Source organism: Epinephelus fuscoguttatus, linkage group LG21 (assembly GCF_011397635.1).
Source record: "Epinephelus fuscoguttatus linkage group LG21, E.fuscoguttatus.final_Chr_v1".
Lineage (NCBI taxonomy): Eukaryota > Metazoa > Chordata > Actinopteri > Perciformes > Serranidae > Epinephelus > Epinephelus fuscoguttatus.
The window spans coordinates 37,784,283-37,804,702 of NC_064772.1; the positions used below are offsets into that span (position 1 = coordinate 37,784,283).

The window sequence follows — 20,420 nt, forward strand, 5'->3', positions numbered from 1 at the left end:
CTATCAGTTTATTACCAGAATAAAAGAAAATGTGTCACAGAAACACTTAAGTCTTGTGGGTTGGGGCCTCCTAGCACAGCTGACTGACATGCTAGTACGAACGCAAACTGAACATTCTGACGAGCATGGAGAGATTTATTGGAAGACTGTTTCCATTAAAACTTCCATTAAAATGCCTAAAGCCAGCTCCTGTCTTGGGTCCTTGATGGGAGAGTGTTCAGCGAGAGGGTAAAAGACGGCCCAGCAAAACTCACACAAGGCATGAGGTTAAAGATGAAACATTTCTTCAATATTTTAGGCAAGATTACTTTTTAATTTCACTCTCCACAGCTTCTAAACACTTCTTGTATCCAGCTCAGAGTCTTTCACTTCTTGTTTGGAGGATTTTCACCCATTCTTCCTGCAGAAGGCTTCCAGCTCTGTGAGATTCTTGGGCCGTCTTCATGCTCTGCTCTTTGAGCTCTATCCACAGATTTTGGCACATGCTGCTCTGACAGCAGGGAGGCCTGTAGATGTTACGATCTGTCTTAACATTAACATTAATAAGACTAGACTACGTGTTTATTACAGCATAACTGACTGAGTTATTATTGCTTATAGGAGTATTATAAGCACTTAATAGAAACTTTGGTAACAGTTTATAAACCTATACTAAATATTAATAAGATGTCTATTTACATTAATTACAATTTATAAGGGTTAATTATAGAACAATAACCACATTTATTTGAGTTAATTATGCTATAATTAACACTTATAGTCTTATTAATGGTAATAAACAGCTTATTCTGTCTTATAAGTGCTCATTAACTGTTAATTGGTGCTTATTAAGCATTAATTAGCATTTATTACAGTACCTTAATATAAAGTGTTACTGTAAAATCATAGTTTCAGATAGTGCTAAATACTGTAGATAAATAGTGACAGACAGTGCTGCATAAGAATAAACCTAGAAAATGCATTATTTTCCAATCACGTTAAAAAAAAAAAAAAAAACTTAATTAAAATACTAAAGAAAACAATTACAATCACAGGTTATTTTTTTCGTTTTTTATTTAAATTATTAAAAAATCTATAATTATAAAAAACAAAACATTCATGTGCAGCCATGCACTGTTTGAAGTGAAATGTCAGAAACATGTAACTTACAATGTTCCAACATTTAACATCTGCAACACTGAGTAGACTATGTACATGTCCACTGGGACGAGAGCTCTCTATGACGTGTATCCACAATGACACACAGGATGACACACAGGATGGTCTCCTCCTTCAGGTGCTAGGAGACGAGCAGCTGTAGGAGTCTGGCCACCACCACCACATTCAGGCTGTTTCCTAGGACTTTGTACTGCTGCTTGGTGGTGACGTGCTCCGGGAAGGCTGCAACACATTCAGTCACAGGAAGAAACAAAATTAACTCTTGGGTATGTGTTCCATCCAATAACATGCAAAAAGCTCAATATCACATTAAGGCTGGAATCTGGGGAAAAAGGATCAATAGAAATTTTGTCTCCATCTAACAGACGAACAGATTAAACCAAAACTACTGCCCCTGGTTGTATGACCCCGCCCACCAGTCCACCCTGTGGTTGTATGACTCCGCCCACCAGTCCACCCTGTGGTTGTATGACTCCGCCCACCAGTCCACCCTGTGGTTGTATGACTCCGCCCACCAGTCCAGTGTCTCTGACAGTCTCCATCCATGTCAGTGAAAACATGGATGCTTCACACACAGAAGATCTATACAATCAGCACAGTTTCAAGATTAGAGTCACCAATTCAGTATCTGACCAAATGTCTCCCCTTCTGTTCCTGAGATATGACGTTAAAACATGATGATGTCACAGTCAAGCTGACCTTTGACCTTTTGACCTTCATTATTTTATCCTCTTAGACATTCGTGTCAAAATGACTTATACTTAGCGCATGAATTCTTGAGTTATGGCCAAAAACATATTTTGTGAGGTCACAGTGACCTTTGACCACAAAATTCTAATCAGTTTATTCTTCAGTCCAAGTGGACGTTTGTGCCAAAATTGAAAAACTCCCTCAAACTCTTCTTACGACATAACGCTCACGAGAATGGGATGGATGCAAGCTCACATCAACCTTGACCTTTGACCACCAAAAATAAAATCAGTTCATTCTCGACACCAAGTGCACATGTGCCAAATTTCATAAATTCCCTCACAGTGTTCTTGAGATATTGCATTCATGATAATAGGACAGACAAGGTCATAGTGACCATGAGCTTTGACCACCAAAAAGGAATCAGTGCATAGTTGAGTCTAAGTGGACATTTGTGCCAAATGTAAGAAATTCTGTTGAGGCGTTCTAGAGATATCGTGTTCACCAGGATGGGACGGACCAGTCGGCCCAGTGACTGAAGTTATTTTTTCACAGCTCCACCTTTTAGTACCAGATCTGTGTGCTAGGTACCCCAACAGAGGGGGGACCAAACATGGGGACGCTAAGGAACGCTTCTGTTGGGACCATCCACAACTTTCACTGTGGGGACAGAAACAAGTATACCAGACTGAACTGAACAGTACCGCTCAGTGGAAACAGGGCTATAGTGAAGAGTGGGCCTCGAGGAGACCGACCTTGATTTAGCCTGAAGATCTGACAGATTCTGGACTTACAGAAGGTTTGAGGGAAGCCCATGAGGTTGGCAACTTCTCTGGGAGTGAAATACCGGAGCTTCAGTTTCGACAGCCGCTGGAGTTTCTCATCTTCAGAGCACTGGTCCAGACCTTTAAACACACTCTCCATCTGCACAGCACACACAGCAGAAGCCTTTTTAAATGATATTTAAGACCAAACTTGTGATGGAAAACACACAGCCAGAGCTAACATACACTCTTTCCCAATAAACACACAGATACCAGTTCAAAATAAACAGAGAGGTAAAAACGACACTGATGATACTCGCCAGTGGAGGAGTGTAACTAAGTACATTTACTCTGCAGGTACTGCATTAAAGTACAAATTTGATGTACGTATTTTTATTTTTCTAGTAAAGTTTTAAAGAATATAAAACCTCAATGGGTCAAAAATTCGCAGTGTCGAGGGCACGATGCTTTTTGAGCTGTAAAGGATTTTTTGGTGCAATACTGCCACTGGGAAAAAACTGAAGGCAGGGCGGAGCCGTGCTCCTGAGGACCTGGGGTCTCATTTATAAACACTGCGTACGCACAAAACGAAGCCTGAAAGAGGCGAGCGCCACTTCCCACGCTAAAGCTGTGATCTATAAAACAGACTGGATGGAAGAAACTTTGACCCATGCTTACCAACACTTTGGAGATGGGACATTGGCGATGCAGAGGGTCAGGGGGAAGAGAAATTGGTGAATATTTTTGGCTTTTGTCCATATATACATTTTAAGTGTGGATCCTACAAATTGTTTTATTAATGAGACCTCTGGTGCGTGAGCTGTATCTTCAAGCTATATTCTAAACGTGGTTGATAAGGAGCACTCCACTACTGACATGTTTCCAGTTGGCATGGAAACCACGCAGCTGGATATTTGGCATGAGGGGCCACGTGTCTGATCAGAATTAAGACATCCACTTTGTCATTGTCCTTGACTGTTGGGTCTCGTCGATGTCCGTCGTGAAACCAAACCTCACCTCTGTTTCCGTGCAGCACTGCAGCACTGAGCCAGTTCCCTCCACATACCGCCCGTAGCTATGGAAACGACACATAAATACAATCAAAGAACAGCATTACTGCGTGACTGTTTAAAGAGGGATCAAACAACCAGACAAAGGAACAGCAGGGGGGACAAACACTATCAGAACACCCCACTGGTGCTCCCACACTCCTGGTATAACTAATACTCCATCTAGAAACAGGTGAATGCTCACTGTGGTGTCCCCGGCACAAACCTCTGCAAGTTCCTGAGCCGCTTGGATGTGAACTCCGAGTTTTTGTAACTACACGCCCACTGCTGAAGCATGACTGTTACAAATACTGATGAAGGAGTAAAATAATGAATGCATTTTTACTATTACTATGTTTCAGGATTTTAGAGAGGCGACCTACTAGTTTAAAAAGAGGAGATCTTAAAAATCTACATTTGAGAATTTATTATAGATTTCATTAAAGCTTCTCAAGTTTAATTCAATATATTCAAACTTTGATTCAATATTTGTTGACTTCCTTTAGTTGGTCTGCAACTGTGTTTGGGCGGGTTGAATGTGTCAGGTGGCAGCCACGTGAATGTCAGGACCCAAGGTGTCCCAGCAGAACTCTGTATTGTAACGAGATGATCAATGCTATTCACTTCATCTGTCTGTGGTTTGAATGTTGTGGCTGACTGGTGTATATATTCACGGTAGCTGCAACAGAAAAAGCGAAAGAGAAGGACTTATATCTGATGTGATTTATCCAAATGTTGAAAAGCTTAAATGCACCCTTCCCTCCAAGATGCAGATGTTATCTTTACTCCTGAAGTTACATTGAATTGAACTCAGCTCTAAAGTCTCCAATTTGCACTCATTATGTCACTCCTGTGCAATATTGCAATAACAGTGAGTCAACTGGAGCCAGTGACAGTTAGATGAAGAGTACCCACCCTTTGGTGAAGCAGACAGACCTCCTGCAGGTGGGCCGAACAATGTCCAAGATCAGAGCGTACCGCAGCAGTGTTTTAGGAGGAAGGAGATGCTGTTCCATGTCTACTTCCATCTGTGGTTCCAGGAAGTCTTGGATCTGCCTGACGGACAGATCGTTGTTCTGACTCATCTTCCTCTGGACTTCCAGCGTTGTCTCTAGTTTATACAGGAAATGACCGCCCTGCAGGTCCTCCTCTGGCTGGCAGGTACCTGGGTGGGGAGGACTCAAGACTGTGGGCTGCTCAGGGGAATCACTCTCAGCAGGATGTGGAAAGGCATCTAAAATCTAAGATTACATACTTGATCAAAAGCCTTATATACACACCACTAGTACTGCGGGGTCCTAACGGTGGACTGGTGTAGCTGCACATTTTGCCAAATAAAGGCCTGTCTGCATTAGACGCCTGGTCTGGTTGCCAAGATGTTAATTTTTATTGGAGCTCTTTGGATGTTGGTTGTTGACTACCCACCCAAAGAATCAAATCACAATCACCTGTACATATACAATTTCTTATCCAAAACACACCTGGCAATTTCTTCAATTACAGACATGGCAGGTTTCCATGAGGTTTAGTACCAACACGTTTGCACTAAAATATTTCTATGATACATTTCATGATACCAGGATTACTGTCACGACGCCTCACCTTTGAGCTGAAGTTTTCTGTTGAAATCTTGGCGAGCAGGAAATAACGCAGTCTTGAATTTGGGATCCCAACCTGGATTTATGGACACAACAGTGATATAAATATAACTTAGAGTGCAGATGTACTTTAGGAAACTAGTCGAACAGCGTGTCTTTCTTACACTGGTGGGAGAGATCATGATCTCCTGGAAAGTGTATCCACAGTCTGTCAGTGTTTTCACCAAACGTTCCCTGGAGAACAGAAGCATCACATGAGAACAGATTCACTCTGAATCCTGTGCACCACCATAACCACGGTTCAAGAGTGAGATTGGAAATGTTTCAAAGCATGGTTGAGGAATAACAGACCTAACAGAGTTTAAATATAAAACAAAAATCCCAGTTATTAAATAAAGCTACAAGCAACGATTCTGGAGTTCTAATCAGCGTTGACCTTTAAAGGTGTGGACACACCAAACCGACATCAAAGAACTAGCGGCGACGAAAGCCAACTGTTGCGTCGCCTCACGTCGCCCTGTGTCAGTTGCATCTGAACACACTACACGGACTACATCCGACGGCCAAGTAGCACGTACGTTCTGCGCCTGCGTGAGAGAGAGCGGAGTGAGAGAGTGGTACATCCTGTCAGCCGAGGGGTTTCCTATCTGTGCAGCCGAGCACCGCAGCACCTCCACGGACTATTACATCCAGACGGTCCCGGTGTTTCCTCCGCAGGCTCCACTTCACTCAGCTGCCCGATAAACCCGCTGCTTCTTCCCACTTTAACCTGAATAACAAACCAGGGCTCGGTGCTCCGGTTGGATCCAAACGGAGAGCCGGGGCTAGCTCAGAGACTAGCGGAGGCTAACTGGCTGTGCTTCCCTCCGGTCATGCTGCGGCTAACGCTCCGCTAGCCGCTCCCAGCTAGCTCCGGTTTGTTATTCAGGTTAAAGTGGGAAGAAGCAGCGGGTCTGTGGGGCAGCTGAGTGAAGTGGAGCCTGAGGAGGAAGCACCGGTTAGCCCCGGTTTCACTACAGGCAGATTCACTCGCTACAGGGGCGAGGAAATAAAACCTGAACAGCCAATCAGAGTGATCTCTCTCACCGACAAGCTCCGCCGCCGATTTAACATGTTCAATCGGCTGAAAAGCCGCCGTCGCCAAAGTGCAGACAATGTGGGACACACCGCAAAAACTAGGGCGACAGACGCTCAACAACGGCCCGACTTTGGTCGACGGCTGACCATTGGCTTGGTGTGTCAGGGCCTTAAAACTTGAAAGCTGGTTAAGATCAAGACCTCTGACAGTTCATGACACCTGCATTAAAGATTACCAACAGGTTTTATGAAGATCGGACAGAAGCTCATTCGTTAACGTTTAAATCTCTACTGGGCCACGCTCTACTTTGGAAACACTGTCACTTCCTGTTGGTCGACTGTAGAAACATTTTTGGGGTGATGCATTAAAGGCTTAGTTTAAAAGGTCCACAGAGTTTGCTGGTGTTTGAAAAGCCATTGCACTCGTTTGGAACAGGTAGTGATGGCCAAATGAAGCCTCATGAAGCATTGTCTTTAATTTCTGAGCCCACTAGATGGCACTCATGGTTTAAAGAGAGAGGCTCAAAGAATTTCAACCTTTTGTTGAACAAAAAGCGCCATTTAGTGGGCTCATAAAAGAAAGAAAATGCTTCATGAGGCTTCATTTGGCCATCACTAGGAACAGGTGGCGCCCCATATTAAAATTATTTAACGCAAGTGGTTCATCATTTTTGTTGAACATACTCTACAAGTTTTGTGATGATTGGCCCAAAGGTTGTGGAGTTAGGTCCGTTCATGTGCTACGAATCGGCCCGGTTTAGGAGGAAATGTCCAAAATATGTTTTTCTAAAAATTCAAAATGGCAGAAAATCTAGTCAGGTTATTTCAGAATTTCACAACGATGGGACGGATGGTCAACCTGAAATCAGGCCACAGGTATTGCCGGCATGGACGCATAATTAGGCCTATCCTGACCCGAAAAGATGCAGCAGCACGTGTACTAACAGGAACTAAGAAACGAGATCATATTTCTTCTGTTTTAGCTTCTCTGCACTGGCTCCCTGTAAAATCCAGAACTGAATTTAAAATCCAACTGTTAACTTATAAAGCTCTAAATGGTCAAGCTCCGTCATATCTTAGAGAGCTCATAGTGCCTTATTATCCCACCAGAACACTGTGCTCTGAGAACGCAGGGTTACTCGTGGTCCCTAAAGTCTCCAAAAGTAGATCAGGAGCCAGAGCCTTCAGCTATCAGGCCTTTTGATGCACCCTTGCAGTCTCCATGGTTACCTGGCAGATGAGGTCTCAAAGCCTTTCACATTCTCCAGCAGGATGAAGCGGGGCGGCCGGCACAGCCTGGACACACACCGTCGCCACATGCAAGAGAAGAAGAAGAACTGTTCTTATAAAATATCCAGCCCTAACTCACGAAGACAACACACCTGAGGCCTCTTTTATAAAGCTGTGTGGAATCTTCACCTCACACCTAAACCCGCTGCACACAATCCATAAACAGATTGGGAACCAGAGGGTCGCCGGTTCAAGTCCCCATACAGACCAAGTATGGAGGGTGGACTGGCAGCTGAAGAGGTGCCAGGCCACCTCCCAGGCACTGCTGAGGATCAGGCTGACCAAGAAAAAACTAAATCTGGAGATTAAAGACCTTGGCAGAAGATCAAGGATGTAGAGGAAGCTCTTGGTTCTGGGATCAGCGATGTCACCCTGAAGTCCTAACCTGCACAGAGGAAAACAAAAGATCTCAGTGAGAAACAGAGAGACTGACAGAAAACACTTGTCATGATGATTTAGATAAAGTTATTATGCTCTTAAACGAAGAAACGGTGAGACAGAGGAGAGTTTGATTGTTTTAAGGCTCCGATACAACGACTTCACAGAGCTAGCAGCAGCGAAGGTCCCAAGCTGTGTCACCTCACGGTGCCGAGTCTTGGCCAAAAATGTGCACATGAACACACTGCAAAGACTACAGTTACATAAATACTGTGCCTGCGTGAGAGGAAATAACAGCACACGGTGGTCGTCTGTAATCGTCGTGCAAAAAAGGAAACAGGAAGACCTTCTTGACGCTAGTTAGCACATTACCAACACAATCAGAGCATATTTACTGTGTGCCAGTGAACAATAACGCACATCATCAGGAAACACTTATGCCGAAGAGCTCACGGGATAAAGAGAAAAATTCAGACCTTCTGGAACCAGTCTGTTTTGGTCTCATTCCCTCTGGACTGAGCTCGAGCTGTTTACTTTCCTCACTTCTGTTTCTCTTCTCGTGTGCAGAGCTGAACTGCCAATCAGAGTGATTTTATTCACCGACAGTCTCTGCTGTCGCCTACGCTGATTCAACATGCGGAATAGGCCCAAAACGAGCAGCAACGGTGCGGGACACAGTGGACAGAATAGGGCAACACCGTCAGCCGACTGTCGGCCTTGTGTGTCAGGGCCATGAGCATGTTGTAGTTGCAGCTGCTCGACAGCCAGCACTTGTTCCCATCAAGCATATGATATATTATTAGCTGCTGTAACACTTAAGGCACTGACACACTGGTCAGATCCACCCCTCGATCCTCCACAGCTCCATCCTCTCACCCAAATATGGTCACTTCCGGCTCCAAACAAACAAACAAACAAAAAAAGGGAGACAGCAATGGCAAAAATGCTAAACTCGAGGCTTCCAAACGGGACTCCACAAACCAATGGGTGACGTCACTGTAGCTACGTCCATTTACTGCATACAAAACACTCAAGACCTACCTGGTGAACGGCTGGCAAGGAGGGCTCATCAAAATCATGTCAAAAGATAATCTATTGAAGTCGTCAAGTGTTATGCCCTAAAGGAAAAATAAAGAAAACTTTATACCAAAAGTAAAAACACTGCAAAGTTAAAACTGAAGTCTAAATCACTGGTTTGTCCAGATGCAAGCAGCCATGCCTGAACCCTCCACCCACCTCAATGGTCTTACTCCAGAGGACGGTGTCGGGGAAATTGTGCTTGTAGATTTGATTTGCTGTGGTGTTTATGTCGATGGCAGCCACAACCTGGGCCGGTATGCCGCTCTCTGGAGGAAGAAAAGACAGATCATAAGCTACAGATAAAACACCTCTAAAAACATTAAGCTACTGTTTCACTGTGTGCCTGAAGTTTCAGCTCCACAGATCACGCTGAAAATCCACTCATCGGAAGTGTGGCAGTTCGATCCCTGGCTCCTCCGGTCCACATGGGCGAGATACTGAACCTTAAATCGCTGTGAATGCGTGTGAATGTTTAACTGAGTAGCAGGCGGCACCTTGTGTGGTCGCCTCGGCACCAGTGTGTGAATGTGACAGGTAGCGTTACAAATGCAGATCCATTTACCATCCAATGTGAAAGCACACAGAGGGATAGAGAACATTTGGCCTTCAGCGCCGAGTGAGCACTTTTAATTTAAATAAGTGGAACCCATCTGTGAGTCTGACATCCAGCTCCACATCCATGGTTAAAACTCACCATGGTCTTGAGACCTGAAGTGTTTCCATGGAGATGAATGGAAATCTCTGACCCTGTAACTCACTTCAAAGTATTCAGATTTTAATTAGTTTCTTTTTTATAGTATTTATTTTTTTCCCTAACGGTTCTTAAAGGCATTGATATTGACTACGTGTGCAGATCTGCTCCTTCATAACATGGTCAGCATGTGCAGAGAAATGTTCCCCTTACATGATGCTACACATTTAATCATGAACTTTTCCAATGCAGCTTTGCAGAAAGTCCAAATGATTCAGCCTGTGCATGTTCTGTGAGTGCGTCATCAAACCAAACTGCATCAACAGGCTCCAACAAGAATGACCCAGCTGGCACTCTGATGTTTCTTCACTGTTGAATCTACGTCAACATCACTGTTGAATTATGTGTCTGATTCTGAAACATGAATTGAAACAGATCTTTTGGAAATTTCAATGTTGATTCATGAGAATTTTGTTTTTCAGAATTAAACGTTTTAACGTTGAAACAACAACTGACATACACTCACCGGCCACTTTATTAGGTACAACTGCTTGTTAATGCCAATATCTAATCAGCCAATCAGGTGTCAGCAGCTCATTAACATTGAGTCATGTCGACATGGTGAAGATGAGCTGCTGAAGTTCAAACGGAGCATCAGAATGATGAAGAAAGGTGATTGAAGTGACTTTGAACGTGGCATGGTTGTTGGTGCCAGACGGGCTGGTCTGAGTATTTACTGGGATTTTCAGCACAACCATCTCTAGGGTTTACAGAGGATGGTCCCAAAAAGAGAAAATATCCAGTGAGCCAAAATGTCTTGTTGATGCCAGAGGTCAGAGGAGAATGGCCAGACTGGTTCAAGATGATAGAAAGGCAACAGGAAGTCAAATAAGCACTGGTTCCAACCAAGGTGTGCAGAAGAGCATCTCTGAAGCAACAACACCTTGTCCAACCTTGAAGCAGATGGGCTACAGCAGCAGAAGACCACACCAGGTGCCACTCCTGTCAGCTAACAACAGGAAACTGAGGCTACAATTCACACGGGTTTTCTCACCAAAACTGGACAATAGAAGATTGGAAAAACCACATTCAGATGGAAGCATGGATCCATCCTGCCTTGTATCAACGCTTCAGGCTGCTGCTGCTGCTGCTGGTGGTGTAATGGTGTGGGGGAGATTTTCTTAGTACCAACTGAGCATGACTTCACTGTACTCCAATGGCCTCCACAGTCACCAGATCTCAGTCCAATAGAGCACCTTTGGGATGTGCTGGAACGGGAGATTCTCATCATGGATCAACTGTGTGATGTCATCATGTCAATATGGACCAACATCTCTGAGGAATGTTTCCAGCACCTTGTTGAATCTGTGACACCAAGAATTAAAAAGGAGGGCCAGCCTGGTACCAGCAAGGTGTACCTAATAAAGTGGCTGCTGAGTGTAATTTTAACCCCATTTCAACGGTGAAGGTCGGTCATGTACCAGCTGGTAAGTCTTCAATAATGTAGTGCATATTACTGTTATTATTATGACTATTATTTACATCATCATGTCCATGGATTACAGGTCATTTTTCTGCACCCAAAGAGGCCTCTGGACTTTGGATTTGGACAGTCGACCTCCCAGGAAGGCGTTTGATAAATCCGCCAGTGTGATCATTTAGGCCCAATCCCAACACCCCCCCTTGCCCACTACCCCTCGGCCCTTGAAATGAAGCAACGAGGGGTAGGGGTTGAAATCTTTCCCTAGGAATTGGGACACCACTCACTACGTCACCGCGTCAGTTACGTTCACGCATACATGACTATTTTAAACAGGAAGCTGCGAGCCATCTACATTTCCAACCGACATCTACAATGGAGTCTCCAGTTGAGTTCATCCTACAGATTGCGTTTGCCGCATTCATCATGCTTCATTTGATGAACGACAGACGACATGGGACTTCTGCTAGCTAGCTAGCTAACCAGCTAACATTACGAGGCAGCATAGTTATGCTAGCTGGCGTGTTATCGTAATGCGAAAAGTCCGACAAATTTTGCAGAACAGGACAGATGACAGACGCCAGATAGTGCGAGCTAGCTAGCTAGCTAACAAGCAACCTGACGACGGTAACGTTAGCTATGTATGAACTTTTCCCCCCGTCTCTTGCTCGGTGGTAGCCATGGCGACGTCTACCCCTTGCTAGCAAGTCAGCATCTGAAATCCCTCGCTCCGAAGGGCTAGTTTCATACCCACTACCCCTCGTTACGCCCCCTACCCCTACACGCAAAAAGGAATTGGGACACCACTACCCCTCACGGGAACGTGCAAATGTAGGGGTAGGGCCACGGGGTAGGGCTAAGGGGGTAGGGCTAATGGGGTAGGGCTAAGGGGGGGATTGGGACGGGCCCTTATTCTTGTGCGGTGGTGTGTCTGTGTCACTCTGCGGTTACACCTCCAAAACACTAGTAGGCGGTGGAGGTTTCTGTGAAGTGCTGTAAAGTTTAGTTGATTCAAAACAAACATTAAACACACATTAAACACACGTTAAACATGGCTTAAGAGAGACACTTTCAAACACAAGTACACAAATCAGCTTCACTATAACTCACAGCATTCACAGACAAACACTTGTCTTTATCTGGACATATTTCCCCCACAAATACAACATGCTAACGTTATTAGCACAAGCCTATGGCATTTTACATTGTATAACTTAGCCTAGCGTCTAGCAATCTTTTCCTCTTCTCATATAAAACCAGGGACAACAGCAACATGTAACAAAGGTAACGGCACATAATTCAGCTCCATTACAACTCACAACATTCACTGACAAAACAACTGTCTGATACTAAACACGTTTTCCAAGCAAATACAACATGCTAACGTTATTAGCACAAGCCTATGGCATTTTACACTGTATAAATTAGCTTAGCGACTAGCAGAGATTTCCTCTGCTCATATTTCAGCCAGGATAAATCACACACAGTGTGTGGAGGCTTTATTGTCTTCATGATTTATTGTTTCTTATCTGTGAAATTAAAGTAAATAAAAGCTTCGTTCCCAGTGAGGGAAATGGTTTCAATGGTTTCAACATGAGACAACGTGATGGAGAGATCTTCCACCTGTGTCACTGACTGGTTTCTAACTGGTCCCACAGACATGCACACGAGTTACAGCCAGTAACACCATCTCAAATCTTACCCTTTAAAGCATAATGCATCCCTCCTATCCCGCTGTACAGCTCGAGCACCCGCACGCCCTCCATTACGACACGTGACTGCTGTCACTTCTTCTTCTCTGGAGTGTAATGGCGGTTGAAACAAAGTTCCATGCGCCTCACCGCCTCCTACTGGACCGGAGCGGTGGCGCGGCAGGAAACACAACACAACAATACAAAACAAGAGTGTGTTAATAGGTAATGTGAAGTGACGTAATGTCATGTGATGAGTTCATGTGTGCAACATACAGAAAACACATCAGCGTGTTTATATATTGACAGTGTTCATATATTACTATTCAGCTGTAATGTGATGGAGCCCAAACACACTGGGCACACACTCAGCATGAGACACACACACACATTAAACACACTGGGCACACACTCAGCATCAGACACACACACACACACATTAAACACACTGGGCACACACTCAGCATCAGACACACACATGATGATGATGATGATCCAGGATGTGTAATATGTCATATATGTGTGTGGAACAGATTGTTAGATAAATGACAGAGTGTGAGGTCAAACAGTATCTTTCATACAGACACTCCTCCAAACAGGATCTGATCACGTCTCCTCACACAGCAGCCTCTGAATAAACTGGGCCTCAACGTCCACGACTTTATTCACACGCCGTGTCTCTCCTTCCTGCGACACGCTCAGCGGGCGATCGGCTTCGGGCTGAGATGCAGGTTTGCTTCACGGAGTACGTTGCCATAGTAACTGGCTTTGTTTCCCTCATCTCAGGCTGAACATACTCACAAGCCCCTTTAAAGGCCCTGACACACCAAGCCGACGGTCGGCCTTCGACCAAAGTCGGGCCGTCGGTGAGCGTCCGTCGCCCTAGTTTTTGTGGTGTGTCCCGCACCGTCAGCACTTCGGCGTCGGCAGCTTTTCAGCCGATTGAGCATGTTGAATCGGCGGCGGAGCTTGTCGGTGAGAGAGATCACTCTGATTGGCTGTTCAGGTTTTATTTCCTCGCCCCTGTAGCGAGTGAATCTGCCTGTAGTGAAACCGGGGCTAACCGGTGCTTCCTCCTCAGGCTCCACTTCACTCAGCTGCCCCACAGACCCGCTGCTTCTTCACACTTTAACCTGAATAACAAACCGGAGCTAGCTGGGAGCGGCTAGCGTAGCGTTAGCCGCAGCATGACCGGAGGGAAGCACAGCCAGTTAGCCTCCGCTAGTCTCTGAGCTAGCCCCGGCTCTCCGTTTGGATCCAACCGGAGCACCGAGCCCTGGTTTGTTATTCAGGTTAAAGTGGGAAGAAGCAGCGGGTTTATCGGGCAGCTGAGTGAAGTGGAGCCTGCGGAGGAAACACCAGAAGGAATTAGCGAGCAGCTAGTAGCAAGAGGGAAACACAAACCTGACAGACACTGTAAAGATGAGCAACTGGGGAGACAAGGAATTGCGCGCCCTCCTTGTCCTCGCAAACGAAGAGGCCATTAACCGTCAGATGACGGGGACGGTGAAGAACGGGCCGACTTACGAGAGAATCACCGAAGGACTGACCAGCCGCGGCTTCCCTCCCACGTCACTGTTTACGTCACACGCTGAGCTACACGTTTTGTTACTTGCTCACGCCCCCCATTGCCCCGAAAAAGGCACATTCTGTATAAACAAAAGTAGGTAGGCGGCATTTTGCTGCACTCCCCGATTTTGTTTTTATACTGCCAATGCTGAAAAAAGACTGATTGGGCTTTCCTGCAGATTTGCCTGTCTGGAAGAGTTCTCACTCATCCCGCTCTCTGTAAGGCCAGCTGTTTGACGTCAACATGACGTCACAGCGCCCTCTAGTGTGGCTGTGACAGGCACCGTGGCAACCAGCCCCGGTCTCCCCCACATGACCTCCTGACTCCAGCCCCCGTGTCTCTGGCTCCTCATCCTCAGCAGCGTGAAGGTGTCCCGCTGAGCTGTGTCTCAGTCTGCAGACATGTTGGGAGCTCTTACTTTGACACGGAGGTGTGGCTCAACACATCTAGGAACAGGAAGTATCCTATTATGGAAGAGGGGCTGACAACATAAACTTCCGGTAGGGTGTCAGCTCGAGGCGAAGACTCTTCCTCAGGAATTAAAAAGCTGAAATACTTCTGTGTTTGGCTCCGAGCAGTGACGGTAAGTCTCTCCGGTCCCCCCGGTGTGTGTGTGTGTGTGTGTGTGTGTGTGTGTGTGTGTGTGTGTGTGTGTGTGTGTGTGTAGGGTGTCGCTTGTATGTAACTGACTCAGCCGCTGTGACTGTTTCCAGAAGACAACATGTCCAAGTCTCTGAAGAAGATCGTGGAGGAGAGTCGGGACAAGAACCTCCCGGAGGTGGAGATGTGCGACAGAGGCATTTCCAACATGCTGGACATCCCGGGACTGTGTGAGGACATGTCTCCTGTCTCTTCACCACACACTCTTCGCACACACAGCCTCTTATTATGGGATGTTGGAGTAGACTTTAACTGTGTTACAGACGCGAGCACAGCGTACAGACGTAGGGTGGTGATGACGTCACTGCAGCCTGCAGTCAGAGGGTTAGCCTGCTGCTAACACCAGAGCTCAGCTTTATTAATCTGGTTATTAAACACACGGGGTGTGTAGCAGCTCTCACACAGACTGAGACTGGGTTAGTTTATAAATCCATAATTAAGTGATTATTGATACGTCACAGGGCATCAGAAGTATTGATCTCTATTTATTTTACTCACTGTGTGACTAGCTGTTACTTTGAAAACACAGCATACAGTATTTGTAGTGGGGGTGTAAACCACCAGTGTCTCTACGATACGATATTTGACGATATGACAAAGTCTGCCATGACACCATTTCAAGTTGATGTGATTCAGCGGCCTGCGATCGATATGAGACGATATTATTCTAATTACCCTCCTCCTGTATGCTTTTGGTCAGTAAAGATAAAAGGAACACATGAATAATGTGAATAATTGTAACCGCTTATGTGCAGTGAAGTTGACTTTAAACTAGACTCACAAGTCAGTCTTTGGACGCTTTGCTTAACTAAAGACTGATGACTTTCTCCCTGATTTTGTGTTTAGATGGGCGGATACAATTTCAGAGTTTAAAAAAAACTCCCTACGTTGCAGAACCAGTTGTAAATCTGCAGGGTTGTCCTTCGGTGGCTCGCTGAACTCTTGTGCTCATAAACATAGTCCGACTGTGTTAAAAGTTTTAAACAAAGTCTCTGTAAGTCCTTCATTTCCACAATCTTGTGGACTGAGCACACATTTGATAAAACAGAGTTAAATCTCTCGGCATCCATTTTCAAGCTCTCTGTGTGTTTGTTTCCTTGCGGACAAGAAAAGGAGGAGCGCACATTTCCAGGACAATGTGTTCTTTTCAGAAATGCAAGAGGCGTTGCTTTGTTGCCGGCCGTTTTCTCAGGTGTGTTAAACACACTTTAGAAAGGAGTGTCCCCAGACTGTCAGAAGGCGGAGATCTCTGATTGTCTGGTGGCGAGACTAACTTTAAACTGACTCCACTAAAGTCCTGTTCAGACGGGACAGTTTTACACAGGGATGTGGACTAATGCCTAGTGATGGCCAAATGAAGCCTCATGAAGCATTTTCTTTATTTTCTGAGCCCACTAGATGGCGTTCATGGTTTAAAGAGAGAGGCTCAAAGAATGGCAATTCAGTGTGCTTTCAACCTTTTGTTCAACAAAAAGCGCCATCTAGTGGGCTCAGAAAATAAAGAAAATGCTTCATGAGGCTTCATTTGGCCATCACTACTAATGTCAGTTTACCACAGGATGTCTGTAATATAAATGTCCGATTCACACGGGACAAGAAATCTCTGTAATTCCACCAGAGATGGGAGTGGTAACTCGGTTTGCGCCCTGGCGTCACCTCCATGTCGGCATGTGCGTGCTACGTTGCTTCCTGCATGTGTTAGGTTTATTAGCCCAATATGAAATATTGCCCATGATCAGGATTGTGTGCACACAACGATTAGCAATGTGGATTTATATTAGGCCTACCTAACACAACCGGAAGTCTCGTGGCTCTGAAAAGTGCTTTCTTCTTTACCTTTTTGACTTTCGTCTCCCACGTAGGGACAGAGATGGGCAAAAATACATCAAAATGTGTTTTGATACAAAATACAAAATACCCCTCAAATAAATGTATCAAAATAAAATACATGTATTTTGTATTTTCAAATACAGAAAATACTTTATTTCTTTCTCTTTTTAGCAGCGACCCGCAGCTCTATAGGTCACTCTGTCGGTCAGTCCACAAATCTTTTTGTGAATAACTCAAAAAGTCCTTGACCAAAAATGTTCAAAATTTACATGCTGCAACTAGAGGCCATGAGTAACTATACCAGAGAGGATGCCCATGATTCGTCCATTAATGGCGTGATAGTAGCAAATTTGTGCTTCTTTTCTCACAGTTTGGTGTAGCAGAGTATTCAGATATACAAAAAGCTCTGCTGAACCCCACAGAAAGGCAGAACAGTCACAGAACTGAGTGTAACTAAGCAAAGCCATTAAAAGACAACAACTTGATTATGTATAGATATATATTTATTAACCAGACTTAACAGCCCATAAGCTTTTTTTGTATCAACAAATAAAATATTCACAGACACTGTGATAATAACATATGAATAAAAACAAACATATAGATAAAAATATTAAATAAAAAAAAAAGTACAAAATATTGTTACATCCGATATTATAAGAATGTGTAGCCGATTATTTTTGTTTTTTGATTTGTGGAGAAAGTATTTTGATTATTTAAATACAAAATTACTCCACTACAAATTAGATTTGCTTTTTGTCGGCTTTATGAAATACAAATTACAAAATACTCAAATGTAATTGAAATACGTATTTTAAATACAAGTAATAGAAATACTGCCCATCCCTGTGTAGGGCTGTGCGATCAATAGAAGTATGTCCACTATCACGACTGCCGACAACACTGAATGCTTCTTCAAGCGCCTCCATCATCGAAACAACGCGGAAAAATGGTTGTAAACAGGACGTGACAGAATATTTACAGACATTTTTACAGAGGATCGTGTTCACACAGGAAATAATATTACCTGAGGTATTTTCTCTGGACCGTTTTACACAAGGTAAAAGTCGCCATAATGATAACAGACATGGCATGTTCAGCCAGGACTAAAATCCCTGGTGATAATTACTTTACCCAACGACTCTACGTTAAACTAATCCCGTCCGAATAGGGCTTAAGACACGTTAAACAGCACATGAGGTAAGTTAACTCTCAGGACTTTCTGTCAGAGACCTTTCTGTGAGAAATCTTTTCATTTGGACCCAAACCGTCGTCACTGTCATAAAACTTCTGAAGACAAACTTTTCCAAACAGCCATAAAACATGGATTAACAACATCATTTAACAAAAGTATAAAATACAGCTCAATAACTGTCAAGGTTCATGGACACATTATTAGCCCATAAATTAGCCTCGCGGCTAGCAGACTTTTCCCCTCTACTCATATCTCAATAAATTAAATGCATTATTTAGACTTTTTCTTCCTCACTGTTGGTTTAAGTCACTGCGTGTCTCCACAGAACAGTGCGGTTGAATTCCATGCTGAAATATCATCAAAATATCGGCAGTATCACAATATGAGTTTTTCATATCATATTAAAAATGTTAGCGGTATTATTGTCAACGAGATGATAGACACACTCCTGCTCAGGTGTGTGGTCGAAATGTGCAGTGATGATGCTCCAGGTTTTACTCCACGTTTAAGTGACGGTCACGATTTGAAAAGCGGACATTTTAAATATATCAATAAGTAAAAAAAACACAGTCATGGAAAACCTGGAACAGTCATGGAATTAGTTAAAAAAAAGACCAGAAGAAGACAGTCAGTGAAAGTTTTAGGAGAAGCCGCCCATACTTACTCCTAAAACAACAGATAAAAAAATCATCACTTGACTTCTGGCTTCTGTAAATACGAGTCGCTGATGAGATGCACAGGTGAACAACCTGCCGAGTTAGCAGCAGTGCTGTGTTGACTTGATGTTTCATGTCGTTTCAGTCACTCTGTCGAACATCACTCAGCTGGTCCTCAGCCACAACAAGCTCACAGGTAAGCCTCTGCCTCCGCCCTCTCCCACAGACACCAGCTCACACTGTCACACAGCCGGCACGTTAGTGTGTGGAGGTGTGACATCATGTTCCACACTGGGCAGGAGCTGTGGGGTGATCATGGGACTTTTGGTGTGTAGACAGGTACTTCAATAACGCCAGCATCCAAACCAGTGCAACCAATCCAATCAAAGCATTAATTCACCAGAGCTGGTAGACCCACCTGCTGGTTCCCAGTGTGCCAGCTCCTTATCCCTGCTCCTTGTCCCTGCCCCTTGTCCCTGCTCCTTATCCCTGCTCCTTATCCCTGCTCCTTGTCCCTGCCCCTTGTCCCTGCTCCTTGTCCCTGCTCCTTATCCCTGCTCCTTATCCCTGCTCCTTCTCCCTGCTCCTTCTCCCTGCTCCTTGTCCCTGCTCTTTTCGGGCAGCCTTTAGACAAAAATCAGAACGGGACATGTTGTAGATGTTGCAGGTTAGGGTTGCAGTGATACACTGGTTTTAAGGTACACTGTGATATAGTAGTGTACAGTTTTCATACTGTGCACATTTGCTTATCTATGATACTAAAAAAAAAGACTTCCATTAACAAAGTGGTGTCAAGATTCAAATTTAGAAATATAACATTAGTTCAATCAACACTAACCCTTCTGTTTTCATTCCTTTGAGGCTCATTCTGACTGATGGTGAGATAAATCCTGTAATATCATGAAACTGTGATATTTTCTGAGACTTTTATGGTGCTGTGAAAATCTCACACCGTTGCAACCCTAATGCAGGTATATGAATGGAAACATACAGAACATGCTAACATGAGAGTCCTGCACGATTCCATTTTTGAAAACCCGCACCCGCCCATATCCGTAAAGCTCGGCACCAGAACTGACCCGCTACAAGTCATCATGTCTAACCCAAAGCCACACCTGCCCACACCTGTCAATGAAAGTCCCACTACCTGTGATTAAACCCCCCCAGGCTCCAGTCCCTCACATTAAAGGGATAGTGCACCCAAAAATGAAAATTCTCACCCATATGGCGAGGGAGGCTCAGGTGAAGTTTTAGAGTCCTCACATCACTTGCAGAGATCCAAGGGGAGAGGAGGGAGCAACACAACTCCACCTAATGGAGGCTGACGTGGGCTCGCTGTCCACAGAGAGGCAGTCAGAGCTACAGGCTACAATGAGGCTAAAAACAGAGTTCAAATGAGGTTTTTCCAAACAACTTTTTATGTCGGGGCTTCAGGACACTTGGATCACTACGGACGAGCAGTATGAAGATATTTTGTGGTTTCAATGATGTGTTTTTGGACGTTTGAATCTGGGGCGCCGTCAGCCTCCATTAGGTGGAGTTGTGTTGCTACCTCCTCTCCCC

General features: G+C 44.5%; 3 protein-coding genes across 4 annotated transcripts in view; 2 read left to right on the plus strand and 1 right to left on the minus strand.

Moving 5' to 3' along the window:
* LOC125882018 (uncharacterized) overlaps positions 1–20,420 on the plus strand; it is a 381,147-nt gene that overhangs the window by 200,217 nt on the left and 160,510 nt on the right. The gene's annotated exons all lie outside the window — the stretch shown is intronic.
* On the minus strand, positions 1,081–15,318 carry trdmt1 (tRNA aspartic acid methyltransferase 1). 2 transcript variants are annotated; one of them, XM_049565601.1, is made up of 12 exons: positions 15,207–15,318; positions 12,958–13,102; positions 9,241–9,350; positions 9,046–9,122; positions 7,940–8,011; positions 7,567–7,632; positions 5,424–5,493; positions 5,264–5,335; positions 4,577–4,902; positions 3,630–3,687; positions 2,643–2,772; positions 1,081–1,380 (listed from the first exon to the last, which is right to left on the minus strand). In XM_049565601.1, the coding sequence occupies exons 2-12, from the start codon at positions 13,019–13,021 to the stop codon at positions 1,280–1,282; spliced, it is 1,146 nt and encodes a 381-aa protein (XP_049421558.1). In that variant the 5' UTR covers positions 13,022–13,102; positions 15,207–15,318; the 3' UTR covers positions 1,081–1,279. The 2 variants fall into 2 exon arrangements, with proteins under 2 accessions (XP_049421558.1, XP_049421556.1); XM_049565599.1 differs by lacking the exon at positions 15,207–15,318 and having other exon boundaries at positions 12,958–13,132.
* rsu1 (Ras suppressor protein 1) overlaps positions 15,235–20,420 on the plus strand; it is a 49,170-nt gene continuing 43,984 nt past the window's right edge. The window contains exons 1-2 of the mRNA XM_049565628.1: positions 15,235–15,346; positions 19,003–19,053. Coding sequence (XP_049421585.1) covers positions 15,238–15,346; positions 19,003–19,053 — 160 coding nt within the window. The 5' untranslated portion in view covers positions 15,235–15,237. The remainder of the gene's footprint in view (positions 15,347–19,002; positions 19,054–20,420) is intronic.

What these genes read in the sequence shown, in the direction of transcription:
- trdmt1 (XM_049565601.1), bottom strand. Translation starts at nt 13,021, where the DNA reads ATGGAGGGCGTGCGGGTGCTCGAGCTGTACAGCGGGATAGGAGGGATG. An exon ending in CAGAAAACTTCAGCTCAAAG is followed by an intron (nt 4,903 to 5,263) that starts GTGAGGCGTCGT and finishes ATGTAATCTTAG; the next exon opens with ATTTTAGATGCCTTTCCACA. An exon ending in AGTGCTGCACGGAAACAGAG is followed by an intron (nt 2,773 to 3,629) that starts GTGAGGTTTGGT and finishes TGTGCTGTGCAG; the next exon opens with ATGGAGAGTGTGTTTAAAGG.